Source organism: Dermacentor silvarum, chromosome 3 (assembly GCF_013339745.2).
Source record: "Dermacentor silvarum isolate Dsil-2018 chromosome 3, BIME_Dsil_1.4, whole genome shotgun sequence".
Lineage (NCBI taxonomy): Eukaryota > Metazoa > Arthropoda > Arachnida > Ixodida > Ixodidae > Dermacentor > Dermacentor silvarum.
The window spans coordinates 200,533,751-200,551,394 of record NC_051156.1 but is presented as its reverse complement, the minus strand read 5'-3'; the positions used below and the strand labels follow the sequence as shown (position 1 = coordinate 200,551,394).

At 48.8% G+C, this 17,644-nt stretch overlaps 1 protein-coding gene across 2 annotated transcripts in view; it reads left to right on the top strand.

Annotated features, from left to right (window-relative positions):
* The window catches only part of LOC119446479 (zinc finger protein 260), a 73,385-nt gene extending 57,436 nt beyond the window's left edge, over positions 1–15,949 (top strand). For both annotated transcript variants that reach the window (XM_037710916.2, XM_037710917.2), the window contains exon 3: positions 1,228–15,949. In XM_037710916.2, the coding sequence (XP_037566844.1) occupies positions 1,271–3,046 (1,776 nt within the window). In that variant the 5' untranslated portion in view covers positions 1,228–1,270 and the 3' untranslated portion in view covers positions 3,047–15,949. The remainder of the gene's footprint in view (positions 1–1,227) is intronic.
* Positions 15,950–17,644: the final 1,695 nt, after the last annotated feature.

The window sequence follows — 17,644 nt, the reverse complement described above, 5'->3', positions numbered from 1 at the left end:
GCGGCAGTGGCGCGGAGCCTGCGCATCTAGCTTGGGTCAACTGCGGGTGACAGTTTGTGACAGTGAAAGAAGTTATATATATCGTGATCGCGAATACCGCATACTAACCCAGGCAGCGCCGCGAATTTCGCGACCGCCTCCACGAAAATCGACAAGCCACCATTTACGTGGGCCGGCCCGGCCCGCGTGGGCGAAAGAGTCGCTATCTTTTGACATGCGGTTACGCCGGCGGCGGCGGTGAAAGTAGCGCGTTTCGGCAGTTACGATCCCTGGTGGCATGGCTACGTAAGGCACTTCTTCCTCTGTAGTGGTGTCCTCGCTTTCCTCGACGTCGTTTCGGCGAGCTTCGGCGCTATGCTCACGTTCGGCGCTAGCCCGACTGGTCGCTTACTCGTCTACTCAACCTAAATAAAACGTGCATGATATGTTAGATGTGCTGGGCTCGGTCACCATAATGCCTAACCGGTACACGTAGCTCTACACGTGTGTAGATGCGCTTGGCCGCACATAAAATGCGTGCCGGTATTTCAGCACGAGACAGCTTCGCCGCATTGTCTTTCACGATGCAGAGAAGCGACATTTACAGGTGCTTCTAACGCGGCATGGCGCACTCAGGAGGCCGCGGAAACTACACATGGGGAGGCAGGAAATAATAAAACTGTTGTTTATCGGGGGGGGGGGGGGGGTAGCCGGAAAGGGATGTGAAAATACGAAAATGCTCACAAGTGAGTGCGGGGTTTCGACCCCGTCGTCAATCTCGATATTTTGACCTCGGTGTCGCGGTCGAGACGATATCTCTGCACCGTTTTGTCGGCTCCCAAAGGTCTGTAGCATGGTAGTCTTGAACTACCTGACAGGTGTATTGAACGTGCCCGTCTCTCCTCTTTGCGAGCTTTTATGCGTGCCTTGTTTTCAAAGCTTGGCGCCCGATACCCTGTATCTTCTGTACATGCATCATGTAGTTTTCGTTCTTTAGTGAGCCTGTACTCCTACCTTTTCGGCGCTTGAGCCCGTCTCGTACCTGGCATGTTTATGCTTCTCATTATCGATAAGCAACCAGCCTGTGTCATTAGTCTGTTACTATAACGGTGAGACGATGCCATGTCGCCATCGATCTGAACGTTGCTTTTAATAGCATTGATTGATTGACGCCGCAGTAGAGGGCTCGATCAAGTAATCCGTTTCGGGGCTCGTCGCGTGATGGCTTATCTTCCTCCTCCTGCGCAGGCGCCGTCCCGGCTGAACCCTGGAGCTTCCCCTGGAGCGGCGCATGCCGCTGAGCAGCGGCGGCGGGGGCCAGCCGCCGTCGGGCGTCGGTGGCGACTGCTACGGGGCCCCGCCGACGAGCAGCGGCGGTGGTGGCGGCCCGGGGGCCCCGATGCAGAACGGCGCCTACTCGTGGGTCGGGCCGCCGGCGGCGCTCAGCCAGAAGAGCTGGCCGCCAGGCTATCAGGCGAGCCTGACGAACCTGTTCCTGAAGAAGAACCCACTCCACTTCGGCACGGGCATCTCGCAGCTGGCCGCCGCGTCCTCCTACCTGGAGAAGATGTCCTCGCTGGGCGCCGCCGCCGAACACCACCACAAGTGCCCACACCCGGACGCCAAGGACAAGCCGTACCCGTGCGACCTGTGCCACAAGTACCTGACCATCTGCAACACGCTGCGCGACCAGCAGCAGCCGCGGCCGTCGCACGGGGGCGGACCGGGAGGGCCGCCGGGGGTGGGAGGGCCTCCCCTCGGAGCCGCCTCGGCACTGGGCGGCCCGGCGGAGCGCAAGGGCGGGGGACCGCTGCTGGGCTCTTCGGCCTCGGCGCAGCAGCCGCCGCCAGGACAGCAGCAGCAGCAGCAGCAACAGCAACAGCAGCAGCAGCAACAGCAGCAACAGGGCGCGGCGGCGCTTACGCCGGCGTCGCTGCTGGAGCGCACCAACGGCCATGGGCACCACCACCACCACGGGGCGCACCACGGGGGCGCAGCGGGGGGCCACGGGGGTGCGCCCCGGCCGCGCCCACCGCCCACCAAGCAGTTCCTGTGCCCGGTGTGCCACAAGTACTTCACCCAGAAGGGCAACCTCAAGACGCACATGATGATCCACACGGGCGAGAAGCCCTACTCCTGCCAGGTGTGCGGCAAGAGCTTTACGCAGAAGGGCAACGTGGACACGCACATGAAGATCCATACGGGCGAGAAGGACTTTGGCTGCGAGGCGTGCGGGAAACGCTTTACCCAGAAAGGAAACCTGAAAACCCACGTGCGGAGCGTGCACACGAAGGAGAAGCCCTTCGCGTGCGGCGTCTGCGGCAAGTGCTTCTCGCAGAAGGGCAACATGCAGACGCACATGCGCACGCACAACAAGGAGGACCGTTTTCCGTGTACTCTCTGCGGCAAAACGTTCTCCCAGAAGGGGAACCTCAAGACGCACATGCAGCGTCACACGGGACAGCTGCCGCCCCGCCGCTACGGCTCGCGGGGCTCACGCGCCACCCAGGCTGTCACCGGGGGTCTCCTTCATCGGCCTCACTTGGCCGCCGCCGCCGCAGCCTTTGCCTCACTCGCCTCCACGTCTGCCCAGCAGCAGCAGCAACCGGGCGCCTCGTCGCCCAAGCCGCACCCTGGCGGAGACAAGTCACCCGCGCGGGGTAGCGGTCCTCCGACACCGCTCAGCCCCGACCTGCGCCGCGGGCCTTCCGAAGACGCATCACCCGGTCCTCCCGGTGGAGCTGGCGGGCCTGACCCGCCGCGGCCTTTCTACTCGGCGCCGCCGACGCCGGCGCCTCCGCCGCCGCACTCGCCACGCTGGCTGGTGCACCCGCGCCACTACGACGGCGGGTTCCAGGCGCCTCCTTACCCGTCGTCGTTGCACCACCCTCCGCTGGCATCGCGGCTTGCCCTTCTCGGCGCCGGCTCACCGCAGCACCAGCCGCACAGCGGCGCCGCGTCTCCAGATGACAAGGCGCCGCAGCACCTGGGCTCCACCGGGAACCCCAGCGGGGGCGACTCGTTCCACTCGCCGGCCAACCCGGACTTCTCGCAGCTGCTCGAGTGAGGAGCCGGGTCGTGACGAGGACACACAAGAAGCCTGCGCCGCGTTCGCCCTCTGCGCCCCCCTCTTCTTCACGCCCCGGAGGGCGTGCGCGGCCAGCCCTGCTCAACAACAATCGCCACACCTTTCCCAACGCCTGCCCGCACTCCTCTTCGGACCAGGGTTTCTCTCTTCTTTGGCCCTCATGCTGCGGCCATCGCTTGGCACCCTGCCCACCACCACTACAACAACTGTACATACTGCTGCAGTGTGCCCTCCTCTCACTTCTTTGTACCTGTCTTTCTTTTATTCCTCTGTTTCTGTTCTCAATTGTTTGACTTGTCCTCGGGTTCTCCACTGCGTTCTTCTCTCCTATGTGTGTGTGGGCTCAGCGATCTGTCTGCTGCCACATCTACAAGCTCACGCTATGTGCTCCTCTCCCGTTTTTTCCTATCAACCCGAGTCTCAACCGTCAACACGCTCACTATATGGTGCGAGGGTCTCAATTACTTTCAAAGATATCCTCTGGTGATAAACCAAGAGGAGAGCATGCCCGGCCTGCCCCAATTTTTTATGGGTCTCATACTGCAGGCGGAGAGCTTTTTTGCACAGGAGCTTAGGGGCGAAACACTTCTAGAACCACACAGCGGGGCAATCATTTTTTGGCCGGGGGTGTTGGATACCTGGCTTTCAATCATTGAATCATTTATTACTAGTGTTGATTTTGTAAAACACTTGCCAAATTAATTAGGCTCCTTTCTTTTTTTCACCGCACAAGCGCCGACCTACCGTGACATTAAAAGGGGTGCTCCGTCTTGTCTCTCTGTCCAGCACAACCGAGTCGCGAGCCGCGAGGTGTTGTGTGTGTGTGTGTGTGTGGGCAGAACAAACAAACAAAAAAAAAAGGTGTCTGTGATCGTTTTCTCTTCTCTTCACTGTCACAACATTGCCCACCCTTCTACACTCATATTGCCTATATTTTTCAAAAGGTGCCAGGGTACACTCAACCTTGTTAGCCTCCCCGTCTTTCATTTTACTATCATAACCAGTCATCTGTCACAGTCATAACTTGTGTATGGCAAAACAGCACAACCTTTAGCAGTAAGTGGCTTCTAGGAGCGCAAGCATTCATACCCAGGCAATGCCCCCATTTTCTGATGATGGTTTGTCTCGGCATACTTGCATGCGTGTTCCCTTTGGCTTGTTAAGCATGAAGCCACTACTTGTTTTCAGTTTGTAGAACATGATAGTGGATGACCTGTAGGCGTGTTCCAGCGATGGACACATGTGGAAAGTTCTTAGGCGGTGGGTCACTTGGATGCATATGCCGCAGAATGTGCTATGTGTGTTCTAAATACTAGAACATGCACATGGTGGAGCCATTGCTATGTTCTGAGCATACGGAGGGGAGAGAGCTGTCGAAGCCTCATTTGCCAAGCAATTTGAGTAGCCGACTTCCTGGAGCTGATCTAGAGCTGGCACAATATGTTCTTTACTGATCTACACAACCATCTCTGGATTATAACTGATGCAGTACTCATTGGCACAAAACACAGTGTACAAACAGTGCACAATCCAATCTTTCTAGCTTATAATGAGTTTATTGAAGCAAATATTCAGGTAAACACTGCAAAAGATGTATATATATATATATATATATATATATATATATACAGCAGGTTGTCGTATAGTTTCGAAAGGAATTGGTTATTATTGTGTACCATAAAACTGAAGCATTTTAGTATCGGGAAGTACGTTGCCTCTACGAGACACTGCTAAAGGTGCTGTTTGCCGCACACAACTGGCTTGTCCCCGATTTATTGGCCTCTGTTCTTGAGCACATGCTCACTCTGTGCCGCTGTCGTCATGTCACCTTGCTGTCTGCACCGGCGCTGTCACAATAACTTCCAAACTGCAGCGCTTTTTTTCGTTCGTTATCTGCACCTGCTTCATTGCCTTTATCACTTGATTCTTGCATGTAAGAGCCCCCTTACGGCATCATAATCCGTCGAGTCACTTTGGCCTTTTGTTCACTTTGCCACTTTGTTTCCCTTTGTCCCTTGGTTCTCCGAGTCTCACATGCTGTTTTCTCACTTTGATTTTCTTCTCGGACTCTCAAGATGCGCCACTGTGTTCCCGTTGTTCTTTTCATATTCTTTTGTGTGTTTTGTTTGTTCGTTTGCATGCTTTGTTTTTCCTTTTCTTTTTTCTTCTGGTGTTTTCCTGGTCTCCAGATGCTCTCGATATGGTGCTCTCTCACATTTCTCATTGTGTCCTGCATACGTACTTTTGGATCTCACAAGTCATGGCACAGACTTTCTTTTCCCCCTTTTTTGTAGTGTATTGCTCAGCAGCTCCTCACTTCCCCTTTTTTTTTTTTTTTTTCGCTGCTGCTGTTTTACAGTGGCGGCGTTTTTTTGTTTCCTTGTGTCTTTGTACATACAGGTTTCTTTCATTACGGTTGTCACTTCATGGCACCAGTCTTGATTTCTCTTTTTTTTTTACCCATCATTCTCTTCAAATCTCACATGGCGTGATGAAAAAGTTACTGCCGTGTTTTGACCACGTCTCCCGTTGTAGCTGAATTCAATGTCCCGTACATGTCACTGTCGGTGTGCGTATTGGAAAAAAAAATAAGGAGAAGTGGCGAAGATCAAAAGAAAAAAAAATAGTATCGTAAGATATATACATATATATTATATATATTTACATATAGATTACATCTCATTGTTTTATGTGGCCCATTGTCAGTCTTCTCATCTGTATCACAGTGTGCTTCACTTCTTCGTTTTTCTTTCTTTGTTCTTTTTTAAATCCCTACCCTTTTCTTTGTAGGAGACAATTCTTAGAGATTTAGTCCTTCTGATAGTTGTTTATTCTTTAGTATATTCACGTCTCGCATCTCTTGCATGGCTTATCTTCGTCAGTGAAATTTGGCCCAATCTACGGCTAGGTTATTGATGGGGTATCTAGTAAAGTTGCTGTAATCTTCGATTTTCACTTTTTGTTAATGAGCCAAGCATTTCTTTTTGTCGAATATCTAGCCTAGGAATGAAGACAAAACAAGTGAAATAGCATCTGGAAGTTTTAATAAACACAGTAACTGCAAGTCCTTTAACATACAGTTTTTCATTATAGAGATCAAGATCATCTAGCGGCAGTCATTGGCTGTGAATAATGCATTTCTCGATCTGTGTTGGTTGCGAAGGTGTCCAGCATTGCTCACCCTCTTTAGCATTGTCTCCTACAGGCTTCTTTGTATTCTATCTTCTCAATGACTTTTCCATTTGACACTCATCTTGAGTTTCCTTGGCCTTCTGTACACATTTACTTTCACCATTTCATTCTATTTTCCTGATTTGATTTCCATTTGGTTCTCTTTGTGCCTGCTTACTGACCGTCATCACGCTGAAACTTGTTCCAAGTAATCACAGCTGTCCGTGCAATATGGAAAATGCGTAATTCTGTCATCATGTGCTATCCTCCCCTAACTAATCCAGCGGCACTTCTTTGGACTGAGAGTGGTCCCGAATGGCGAGGACTTAAGTTGAACGACCTGCACGGTTCCGGCTTGTCATAGAAAATGAAATTGGCTCGCAGGGGTTCTGAGATTTGGAGATTGACCGAAACAGGTGGGGAGGAAGCATTCACGAAACCAGGTGGGAGGTAAAAGTTCGTACCCGGCACCAGCGCTGTTGCTACGTTAAACGAACACTAAATGGCGGAACACGAAATCAGTTGACGCCCATGGAGTTTCATTTCGTTACTCAATTCGCATTCCTTTGATAGGAAAAAATTTTATATTTTGGGAGAGAATGGGGGCAAGATTTCCCATTTCGAGTATGGTTCCCAATGCCGACAATGTGAGTTCGGCGTCGCGCATTTCGAGTTATTTTCACACGTACGGGCAGTTTGCATGCTGGAAAATCTTAGCAAACGATTCCACGTTGAATCATTGCTTACTTTCGTATGCAGTGTAATCCTCTTTATGGACAAGCATTTAATTAGCCAGGAGCACACGCCTGTGGAATCCATGAGGGCGTAAGGAGCTTGTGCGAGGAGTTCAACGGTGGTGTCGCCATCCGTGCGTCTTTACGGCGCTCACCGAGGCTTTGGTCGCTGTGAGACCTGACTATCAGTATTCCAGAAATGTAGCATTGAAGCTAGCTAAACTTAAACAATATCTAGCTTAAATAGCTAGCTTAAACAATATCTAAGTATTGGTACAACAAAAGCCAGCATGTGATGTTGAAGCAAACGAAAAAACGCTAAACAATTGCATTCCACTTGTTCGCTTTCGCATCATCCAGCAGCACCCAGCGTTCTTCTGTTCTTCGAAATGTTTTCAAAAGCTTTTGAGATATAAGTCAGAGAAATGTAACTTTAGTATTGGAAAGTTCTGTCCTTTTGCTTCTGTATTTTAAAAGTGAGCAAGAGACCTTAATGACTGCATTCCCTCTCTCAGCGTTGCTGCTGTATTCGCACAAAAAAGAACTGATAATTTGAAAAGCAACTTCAGAGCTCAGCTTGCAATGCTGCTTGCAGTTCCCAAAAAAGAAATGGGCCTCAGGATTGGCCTCTGTCAGAGAGGTTTCTGCTTGCATTGTATTCAGTGATTGTAGAATATCCAGTCATTAAGTTTAGTATGGCCAGTTCTCTGTGTGATAGAAGCACAAATATTAACTTGCTAGCTATATTTATACTTGTGTGTGGAGGGATTTGAATAGGGGTGAGATTTTATATTCTTTGTTAAATTATTTCGAGCCGAATTTCTGGAAAGGCCTGTGAGGGTTTGTGCATTAATAATTCTCTTTAACGAAAACACTTCTTGTTACATATTGGAGGATGCCCCAAAAATGTAACACTCTGTGTATCAGAAAGTTCTGAAAATTTACGAAACTTACTTGGGGCTCGTTGGCAAAATTTACAATCTTTAGAACAAAGGCAAACGTCGGTCATTTAGGTTCGCAATTACTGAAATATGGCCCTAGTTGGCATGGCACCACAGTGCTCCCAAATACTGCTGCTGCTTTTACAGAAGTGTAATTGTTGTCTTAAGAGACACAAACTGCCTCAGTCATACGTGTCTGGAGTACGTTTAATGTGGAATGCGTGTGAACATTGGTTAAGCTCTGTAATAGACATTTCTATACGACTGAAATTTACCCCCTAAGCTCCCTAGTTCTTTTGTTTAAACGTGTAGAATATTTACAGTTTTTTAATTCTAGCAAATTATTGCGCATCATGTCTGGATTCGATAAATGTATTACACATGCAGTTTATCTTTTGTATTGTCTCAAGGTATTAAATAAGACGTCTGCTTTGAATAAGAGATTTTCCCTCAGCCCACATGTAAGGTTTGAGCGTAATTATCCGAGCAGATGATAACGAAAGCAATGGAAAGCATCGAGGAATATGTTCAAGTGCCGAGACTCAGATGCCCGACACGAACGGACTCGATGATTGAGCCTCAGCAAGCAAATCCGAACAAGCTCGTGGCCTGGACAAGTACGGCTTGTCCTTGGCGATATTGGTACACAGTGCGAGAGCGTGTAAAGCTCAGGCTTGGTAGTTAAAGGGTTAAACGATTTACCAGCGCTAAAGTTTATATTAAAGGAGGAAAGCTTTGAAAAAGGCCATGGGTTGTAGTTTAATCTTATCATATGATGCTGCACGAGTTAGACGTCAATGAACTGATGCAATGTACGTGGCAGTCGGATGCTTTATTGGAGCATTGTGTCTGTTCTGTACAAACTGCGCAAGGCTCCCTTTTTTAATATGCCCGGTTCATGCATGGTGGCACCACGTTGGGTACTCTGTCTCCGAAGGCCTAATTTCTACAGCGGGAAGTTGTAACAGCGCTGTCTGCCGAAAAATGACCGTAGCAATTTATTCAAGAGTTAATTCCCCCGAATGAAACTGGTGAGGCTTTCAAATGCGTAAAGGGCCATAGTTTCAGCACCGTTTGCCGCATACATGTTATTCGTGGCAGTTCTGCCAAAAAGCATGGAACAGCAGCTGACTTTGACTTGCGTGGACTTTTCTCTGAGAGCGTTACGGCACATTTGTGAACACCCGTTACGTCACCTGTGATTTGTGTAGTTGTGTGTCCTCCTGTGATGTCACACGGTGCGGAAGGGAGGAAGCGACGTCCTTTGATGATAATGATGAAAGGGTTTAGTTGTGCTTCTCCGCCGGGCGCGCGGTGGCTTAGCACAGCAAAGCTGTCATCTTTTCAAAACCTTCCTTCCTTCCCACGTTACCGGTGTATCGTACATTTTTCTTTCCCTTCTGTCTTCTTCCACGATTCCTAATGGTTGGCCAAGGTTACGTGAGAGAAGCAGTACAAAGTTGAGGGAACAGTGTTGGCACTGTTCTGAAAGTTGTTTTTCTTACTGCAATCCCTCCCTTCATGTCCGCACTATGGAAGTGCGTTGCACGTGGAGCTCTCCAGCTGGGCCGTGACGGAGAAAATTTTTTAAAATGCAAACAGTGCTCACAGAACACCGTGAGCTGAGGATGCATAGTGTAGAAAACACGCACGAGCTTATACTGATGTGAGTCCTCTCGGTTAATTTCAAGCGAAGTCGTCTATAGCGCTGCCTGTCGGATGATCCAGTTGCGCCTCGCAGTTGCCCACAGCTGCGTCAGCTCCCGGAGAGTGGAACGTGCACGTTGCTCGCCTAGTGCGTGCATGAAAACAACTTTCAAGATATAGATGGATTTTTTTTTTCTTGAAATGCGTGTTTTAGTTGTAAAGAGACGAACTTTCAATGGGTCTGCGCATTCCGTGTTTGGCTGGTGCCTCGCAGAGCCATCCTCTTCACTTGTCATCGATACATGGGTCCTCCCCGACAGGCGGCGCCCAATATTTCAAACACGTACCACCAGCGACTTCGATTGAACATGACGTGCGAATGTTTTCTATGCTTGCTGCGCAGGCTCTGCAAGCCCGCCAGTTACCCGGCGCCATTTTCGTGGTGACACGCACAATCGCAGACTCATTGAAAATTCTCTCCTCAGTGTCTCGTGCTGTTTGTCTTTACTGCACTTTTGTTTTCTCATGTCGTTCAGCCCTTTCCGTTTTCCTTTTTGAAAATTTTGCCATGGTGCATTTTTATAATCTTTGTTTTTATTTTGATTGCTCGTTGGTGTACATGAAGTGTTGAAACACTGCACTTGTCACTGCGCATGTTTTTTTTTTTTTTTTTTCTTGTGTGACCCAGTGAAGCAGCAAAAGGTGATGTTGCGATTATTCTGCTTGTGGGGTCATTCCGGTGTTTGTGCAGCATTTGTCAAGAGGGATACTATAATGATTAAACTTGCCCGTCATGGGGAAAGGCGCGTTTGTTGGACGGGCGGGCCATAAGTCAGTGGTTTTACCGGGCGTGCTTTGCCGGTCTAGGTGTCACGAGGGAGGTAGGTAGGTGGTGGCACAACACTGTCGCCGACATTATTCACCGTTTTCGTTATAAACCAGCATATTGTTTTAAACATTTTCCCTCCCTTTCTCCCTTTTCCAAAGTCAAGAATCTGTGAGGAAAAGGAGAGGCACAAGATTAAAAAAAGAGAGCTAATGCGTCCGCGTAGCAGGATAGGGCTCGCAAGTTGGTGAAATGCAATACCCGCCCATGTGTGTGCCGGGCGGCCCGTGATCATATGCATGCATTCAAGCAGTGGTGTGAGCGTGTGTGTGCTTGCCAGCGAAGAGGGCAGCGCACACAGCGATGCTGTTTTTGTCAGACGCAATTCCTGCCGGCTGCACTGCTGCTCCGTACGACGGAAGATATCGCCTCGCAGACGACGTCGACAAAAGCAACAAGAGTGGACAGTGGTGTTAGTGAGTGCTGCAGTGGTGGCATGTGGGACTAGTTGGCTGCCACGTGGGGTCATCATGAGCTGGAACTCTCTCTCTCTCGTGCCGGTGACGTGCTGCCCTTCTTCCCCCACGGGAGGAGGAGGGTGCTGGATTCTTTGTATACGTACGTGGGACACGGCGGTCCGGCGACTGTGCAAAACAGGTATGGGGCAGGGGAAAAATGGAGGTGGAAGGAGAAGACGAAAAAGAAGAAGAGGGGGCTACAAGATTATGTGTGTGAACTGCGAGTTCGCGCTACGACGAAGCATTGTGTCAAGAGTGTTCGTTCGCTGTCTTTCATATACACTTGTGGTTTCTTTTTTCCCCTAATTACAACTGTTTTTTTTTTTTTTCTTTTTGTGTTGACATGGTTGTTGGGTGGATGTCCTAGTAAGACTAGGCTTCTTCCTTTGGTTTCCTTTCCTATTCTCTTTTTCTTTTAATTTCTTCTCGCTGTGATTGTCTTCTCTCTTTCTGAAGGTGTGTTGTCCGTCAAGAAATGTGTGTGTACGGAACTGCTGCGTTAGCAGCACATGTTGCCCGTCTGTCCGGCCCGGTGGTCTTCTCAAAGAAGGAAAACGAAACAAAAAATGAAAAAGTGTACTGTCAGTAGTTGTTCTCGTAGAAGTTGTCATCGTTGTGGTCTGCGGAGTAATAATGTGCACAGTCGCCACCGAGTTTGGATTTCAGTTATTTTTCTTCACCTTTTTGTTTTTCTTGAGGAAGCTTTGCAAGTCCAGGATGGGAAAAGAACCCCTGTAATTGGCTCTGTTGCGCCTGCTGTCTTTGTCTAAAGCAGGTTCTGTTTGGTTTCCAGATAACAAGATGCAGTACTCGTCACAGGTGGTAATAGGTGCGTTTCTATTTTGTTTTTTGTTTCAATAACGCCACCACCTATAGAAATGTATGGATACTCAAGTCGTTTGGCTCTCCAGAGGCGTTTGTTAGAATTCTGGCTGAACTTTGATTTGGCAGTATACTTGATCATACACGAGCTCTTAACTTGGTAATCAAAATTGTCTCAGTTTGTCGCCCACTGTTTTTATTTTGTGTCCCCCCCGCCCTTACTGCAGGCTTTTTGTGTATCTTTGTTTTCTTTTGGCACATGCTTTCTCATTTTTGTTTTTCATCTTGTGGTACACAGTAATATTAGACACTTTTTTTTTTTCTTTTAAGCTAAGTTGGAAGTGTTAAAAAAAAAAGAGCAAAGCAACAAGAGTTGGCCCTCTGTTTCTTCTTGGTTCGGCAGTTCCTATCGAGCCAGATTCTGTGATAGCCGCAGCAGCCCTGCAGAGTTTTTTTTTCTCGCGTTTCAGTCAGTGATGTACAAGATAGTATTCCCTAAAAGCAGCAAGGTGTCGTGCCTAGCTGGTCGCCAGTGATTGTGTTCTGTAAAAACGAACGGGGGCTGCTCGCGATTCATTCCAGCAAAGCTGCTGCTTCCTTCCTACTCCTCCTCTTTTCTGTGGAGAGGAACCCCCCCCCCCCCCCCTTTTTTTTTTTGTACACTGCTCAGTCAATTATTGCAAGTGGTCATAGCCAGCTTTTTTTTTTTTCTTTTTCCCCGGAGTCTTTTTGGATGACACTATGCAGGGTATAAAGTGGTAGAAAGGTGCGTCTCGAAGGAGGAGAGACTTTGCAATCTAGTCTTGTGACGATGCGTTGATTCTCCAACCGATCCTCGCGGATCGCCCTCTTCTTTGTCTCCCGAATGTTCTTTTTTTTTCTTTTTACCACCGCCTTTTTTTTCCCCTTTTGGGCAGTCACTAGCCCATTTTTGATCTCTTACGTTTTCGTATTTACTTGTGGTGGCTGACTGGACGAGTCTGCAGACGACATGAACACTGATGCATTTTTGTCTTGTCTGAGCCTGTTGTGCTGAGAGTGGATAGAATGTGTGACAAGCGTGTTAAAAACGAGTGTTTACCGTGCATCTGTAGTAGCTCACTGCTTTGGACAACAATTTCTCATTTGCTTTATTCTTCCTATTTTAGTGGTAGCTCACACTGCATAGGCAAAACTTTAGTTTTTTTTTAGATAACACTAGCTCGCTCAGAAGCCGACCTGAGATCGACCAATGTGCCAAGAAAGAAGCAAATCAGCGAGTTGATAATGATAAGGTCAGCCTCGTGTGGAGCTAGCCCTAAACTCCTTAACTATTGTGTCGCCACTACGCTTTATCTGAAGACACTCTTCTTTTTCTCTCTGCAGGTTTAGTGTTAGAAAATGCCGCAGAAAAGTTGCGGCCGTAGTCATGCCAATACTTTCACCTGCTGCTGGTTAGATTGGGAGTTCTAGAAATAGCAGACGCAATGGACGCAAAGTTGGCAGACAATGTCAGCCCAACATACAGGATGGCCCCAAGCCAAGCTGGGAGTCTGGCACGTACACAGTGTTGCTAGCACTGTTTTACACCTATGAGAAAGTCCTTTAGCGACCTGCCTATGTACTTTGTTTCTTTGGACTGAATTGCAGGACAGATGGAGACATGCGAACAGAAAAACACACACCATGTGTGCCTCTGTTTTGCAGAGCAATGTGGTGTGCGTGTTTACATTCTTGTTTCTCCGTATGTTCCATGCAATCGGCTAAAGAATGCTCAACCAACTAATCAAACTCTTGCTTTGCCTGCGTCTGCTATTTCATAAACTCTCTTATTCTTTACACAAGCTTAGTCCTAAGTTTACTCGCTTGTTCTTTTTTCCTTAGAGTTTCCAAAACGCTCGTCTTGCTTGTGGAATGAATCCCACCGGATAAAAAAAAAGAGAGTATGGTTGTTTGTAAAGATGCTCGTATTTTTACTAGAGTGCCCTTAGGCATGTCGGTTAGAGGCATAGGTAACATATTGCAACCCTTGTCATGCGCCAAGTGTACTGTTGGTGTAGCAGACAATAGGTGGCGAGAAGGATGCATGACAAAAAAAAAACACTTCTAGTGTAACGAGTGAAAAGTGTGCGCATGACGTGGCACACGGCTCGTCGTCAAGCAGTGCAGCATCTGCCGCCTATGGCCCAACGATGTGTGTATGTGTGCGTGTCTGTATGTGTGGGAAATATGCAATGCTACTGTCAGAAACAAAAACAAAACAGGCAGGTGTTTTCGGATGGCCCGCCACCAAGCAAGAAGAAGACTGTGATGAAAAAAAAAAAAAAAGCCAACCAAGTGAAGCTGGAAAACGAAGTTCACATTAAAGGGAGAACGAACGTTTTCCGCTTTTTGGTTTTTTGCAGATTAAAACGAAAAAAAGAGGCGTTCTCTCTCTTTCTTTTTTCTCCCGTGGTCGCTCCATCTCAAAAGAGAGCGATGGGTTTCTTATGTGACGCTTGCAAGGCGGCCTAGCCGCACCCCGGTTCTTCTACTTGCTTGCTACTTGTGTATCGTGTGAACCCTGTCTCTGTGTAATGTGGTTGCCTCTCTTCTCAACTTATTGAGCGCGGCTTTCTCTCTGACATTGCATTCTATCTTTCTCTGCCAACTTGCATATCTTTTTTTTGAGAACGCTCCGTTTTTTGTTGTTGTGATGGCTGAGTCTGTTGTGTGTGACCATGTACGACAAGAGAAGCAGTTTTTTCAAAGTAACGGTGCGTGCAAAAGAAACCTGTGACCCCGGTGCGTTGGTACTTGTCGATGTGTGATCGAATCTCGTTATGTCTCGACCCCCTTTTTTTGTGTGTGCCCTTTCTTTACACAGCAGTGGAGGAGCATTTTTAGAAAAAAAAAGAAAAAAAGGATGCGAGAGTGTGTTAAGCGAGAACAGGAATTTCATTTTGCTGCCATTCTTCCTGAAATCATGTTTCCTTTGCACCTCTCTGATCTACCAGTGCCTCCTTTTGTTTTTGCCTTCATTATGCCACCTGTTTACCCCTGCAGTGTCGTGGCCTGGGAACTCGAGGAGGGGGAATAATTTTTCGCTCACAGTCGCCGATGGTTGGAGTGCCTGCACTTGTATGGTGCACAGTCATCATGTGATCATTAAAACCTTAACAAAGGCTGGGCCTTGTCAGGCCAGAACTGTCTTTCCCGAAATGGTCACCACACCAAATTGCTCCCTCTGCCAATGCATAGAAGCACTTTGCATCATTTTAAAAGAATTATTGGCTATTTCCTTGCCTCTTGTTTCTTTTTCTTCATCAGTGAAAATTTTGCTTAGACGCCGCTTGCAACTGATAGCAGCTATGGCGGGCACATCATGTTGTAGACACCACGAAAGCAGCAGCTTCAGTAACTACCTTTCCCTTACAGTGGAGAATGTCAATGCGAATTGTCATGTTGCGTCATTTTTAAGCACCCATCTGAACCAACAGAAATGAATTACCTCACTGACATAATAGCCCCTACGCGCCCAAAGCTTGCAAGTTCCAAGCCCGTGTCCAAGCTCACCATTTTGCAGCCTCGGCTGTTTTTGAAGCATTTACGCTGCTGTTGCCCCCTTAGAAGCCGTGACACCCCTAATAAATGCTCGTTTATGCAGAGGATGTAGGTTTTTCGACTGTCGTGAGGTTATGTGGGGCTGTGCGATGGTTCTGACGGATATCACGACGTCGCCGCTCACCCCCGGTTTCCCAGACCACGACACTGGTGGCGGTTGGGGGGATAGCCCTGCTTGCATTGCTGGGCATGCGCCTGCCTTCTCGACAGTTGCACGCGCGCGGGCGATTGCCGCAAGGTCTGCCAGTGGTGGGCATGTGAAGTTGCCGTCAGTTAAGTGCATCGACGTCGTGCGTGCTCTGTTTGAAGGTGCTGCCCGGCGCGGTAACGGTGATATGACATGCTTTGGTTTGGCTGCCGCGCTCCCGCAAATCGCCGAAGAGCTGGCTGCTCGCCCGCCCCAGCCCCTGCCATGTTGTCACTGATCGAGGCGGGACGGTGGTGGAGCGAGCCGCCCGTGCCGCTGCCCTCCATCTCTACACTTTTGTCGTTTGTGTGCTTTGATGTTGCCGCTCGATAACTTTTTGCCCTCCCCACGCGACTCTTTGGCTGTTCTCATAGTCTCCCCATCCCTCTTCCTTCCACGCGGAAAAAAAAATGAACTCATTTCGAATAAACTTTTTTTTAGTTGAAGTCTGGAACAGTCTTGTCAGTGTTTGCTCATTCGTTTCTCTTCAGATTCACAGACACCGGGTAGAATTTTGGGTAGCAAGCTGTTAGGTCCTTCAAGGGCGCCCCTGCCCTCCTAAAGGACTGCTTATCGTGGCTGCACTCCAGGAGAAAAAAGCCGGCAGGTCCCACGCCCTGTGGGAATCAATTTTATGCAAAGCGGTGTTCAGCCAAGTGTATTTCATGACCTGCATGACACGCAAGTCGCGATATTCATGTCGTGACCTATCATTTATGTTCGTCATATACCCTTGTCATACTATGCCAATTTTGGTCCCTACCAAGTTAACGAAACGACCATGAAAGCACCAAGACGGCGGCTGTTTCATGACCTACATGACATGCATGTCATGATAATATTCATGTCATGACCTATCATTTATGTTCGTCATACACTCTTGCCATGCTGTGGCAATTTTGGTGCATACCAAGTTAACGAAACGACCATAATAGCACCAAGATGTAGGCGGCTGTTTCATGACCTACATGACACGCATGTCATGACATTCATTCCAACCTATCATTTATGTTCGTCATACACTCTTGTCATGCTATGGCAATTTTGGTGCATACGAAGTTAACGAAGCGACCATGAGAGCACCGAGCCGTAGGCGGCTAGATAGATAGATACTCTCAGAGTGGCAAATGTTCCCCAAGAAATGCTTTGCAATTAAAATCCTGGCGCTGCCCTTGCTGTTGCGGCTGGGTGAAGGATCAGTATGCTAATTTAAAGGCCTTACAGGGGCTCGCCGGCTAAGTACGCGCAAATCGGCACGCGCACGATGCCGTGAAGCAGTAGCGTAGCCAGAAATATTAGAGCACAGCTCTTAGGCGCCCGTTCCTGCGTTGAGTGTCGGCGTCGTCCCTCTGTGTAACCGAGCGAACGAGCACAGCGAAGAAAAAGAGCTAACGTGGAGCGCGAGGAGGAGGGTATGGCGAAAGCGTGAGAAGAAAAGCGTAGTGCCGCGCAAGACGGGCGACGACCGCTACGAGATGGGGCCAAAGTAGTGTGTCGTCGTCGGTTCACCGATGGCATGCGGCGAGCGCGTCCAACGATACCATATATGGAAACAAAGCGCTGCATTAACGGATGTCTGTTTGCGGCGGCTGCTGTGAATCGCACCCACGCGCTGCCTCTTGCGATTGCCCGATTAGCGAGGCAGTCACGCCACACTTTGCTCCGTTTTTTTTGCAACGTGCCGCACGAGACAGATTGTCCGCGCCAGCCAATACATCGCGAAATGAAAACACGTGAAAGCTTCGCTCAAATTTCGCATTGGGGAGTATCGCAATCGTCAATGAATTTTTTCTTCGTGGAGTGGCACCCACTTGATCTAGGGGGAAAGGTACGTGACTGGTGTGTCACTCCCATCATCCCCAGAATCGCACCCCTCACTCCCGGAAACAGGGGGTCGTTTTGGCTCGTTCACACTAGGTCGACACGACACCGATATTGGTCTGTCGATTGGTTGGCGACAGCGTTTTCCTTCCTTTAAACCGTTGGCCACAGCGTTTTCCGTCCTGTAAACTGCTGTCGCCAACAGTCGGCAGACCAATATCGGTGTCGTGTCGGCCTAGTGTGATGAAGCTCAAGTTCTCGAAAATGCTAACTCGCCAAGTTCGTGCAGCTAAGCCAGACGTTTCCGAATATGGTAGGATCAGCCTGC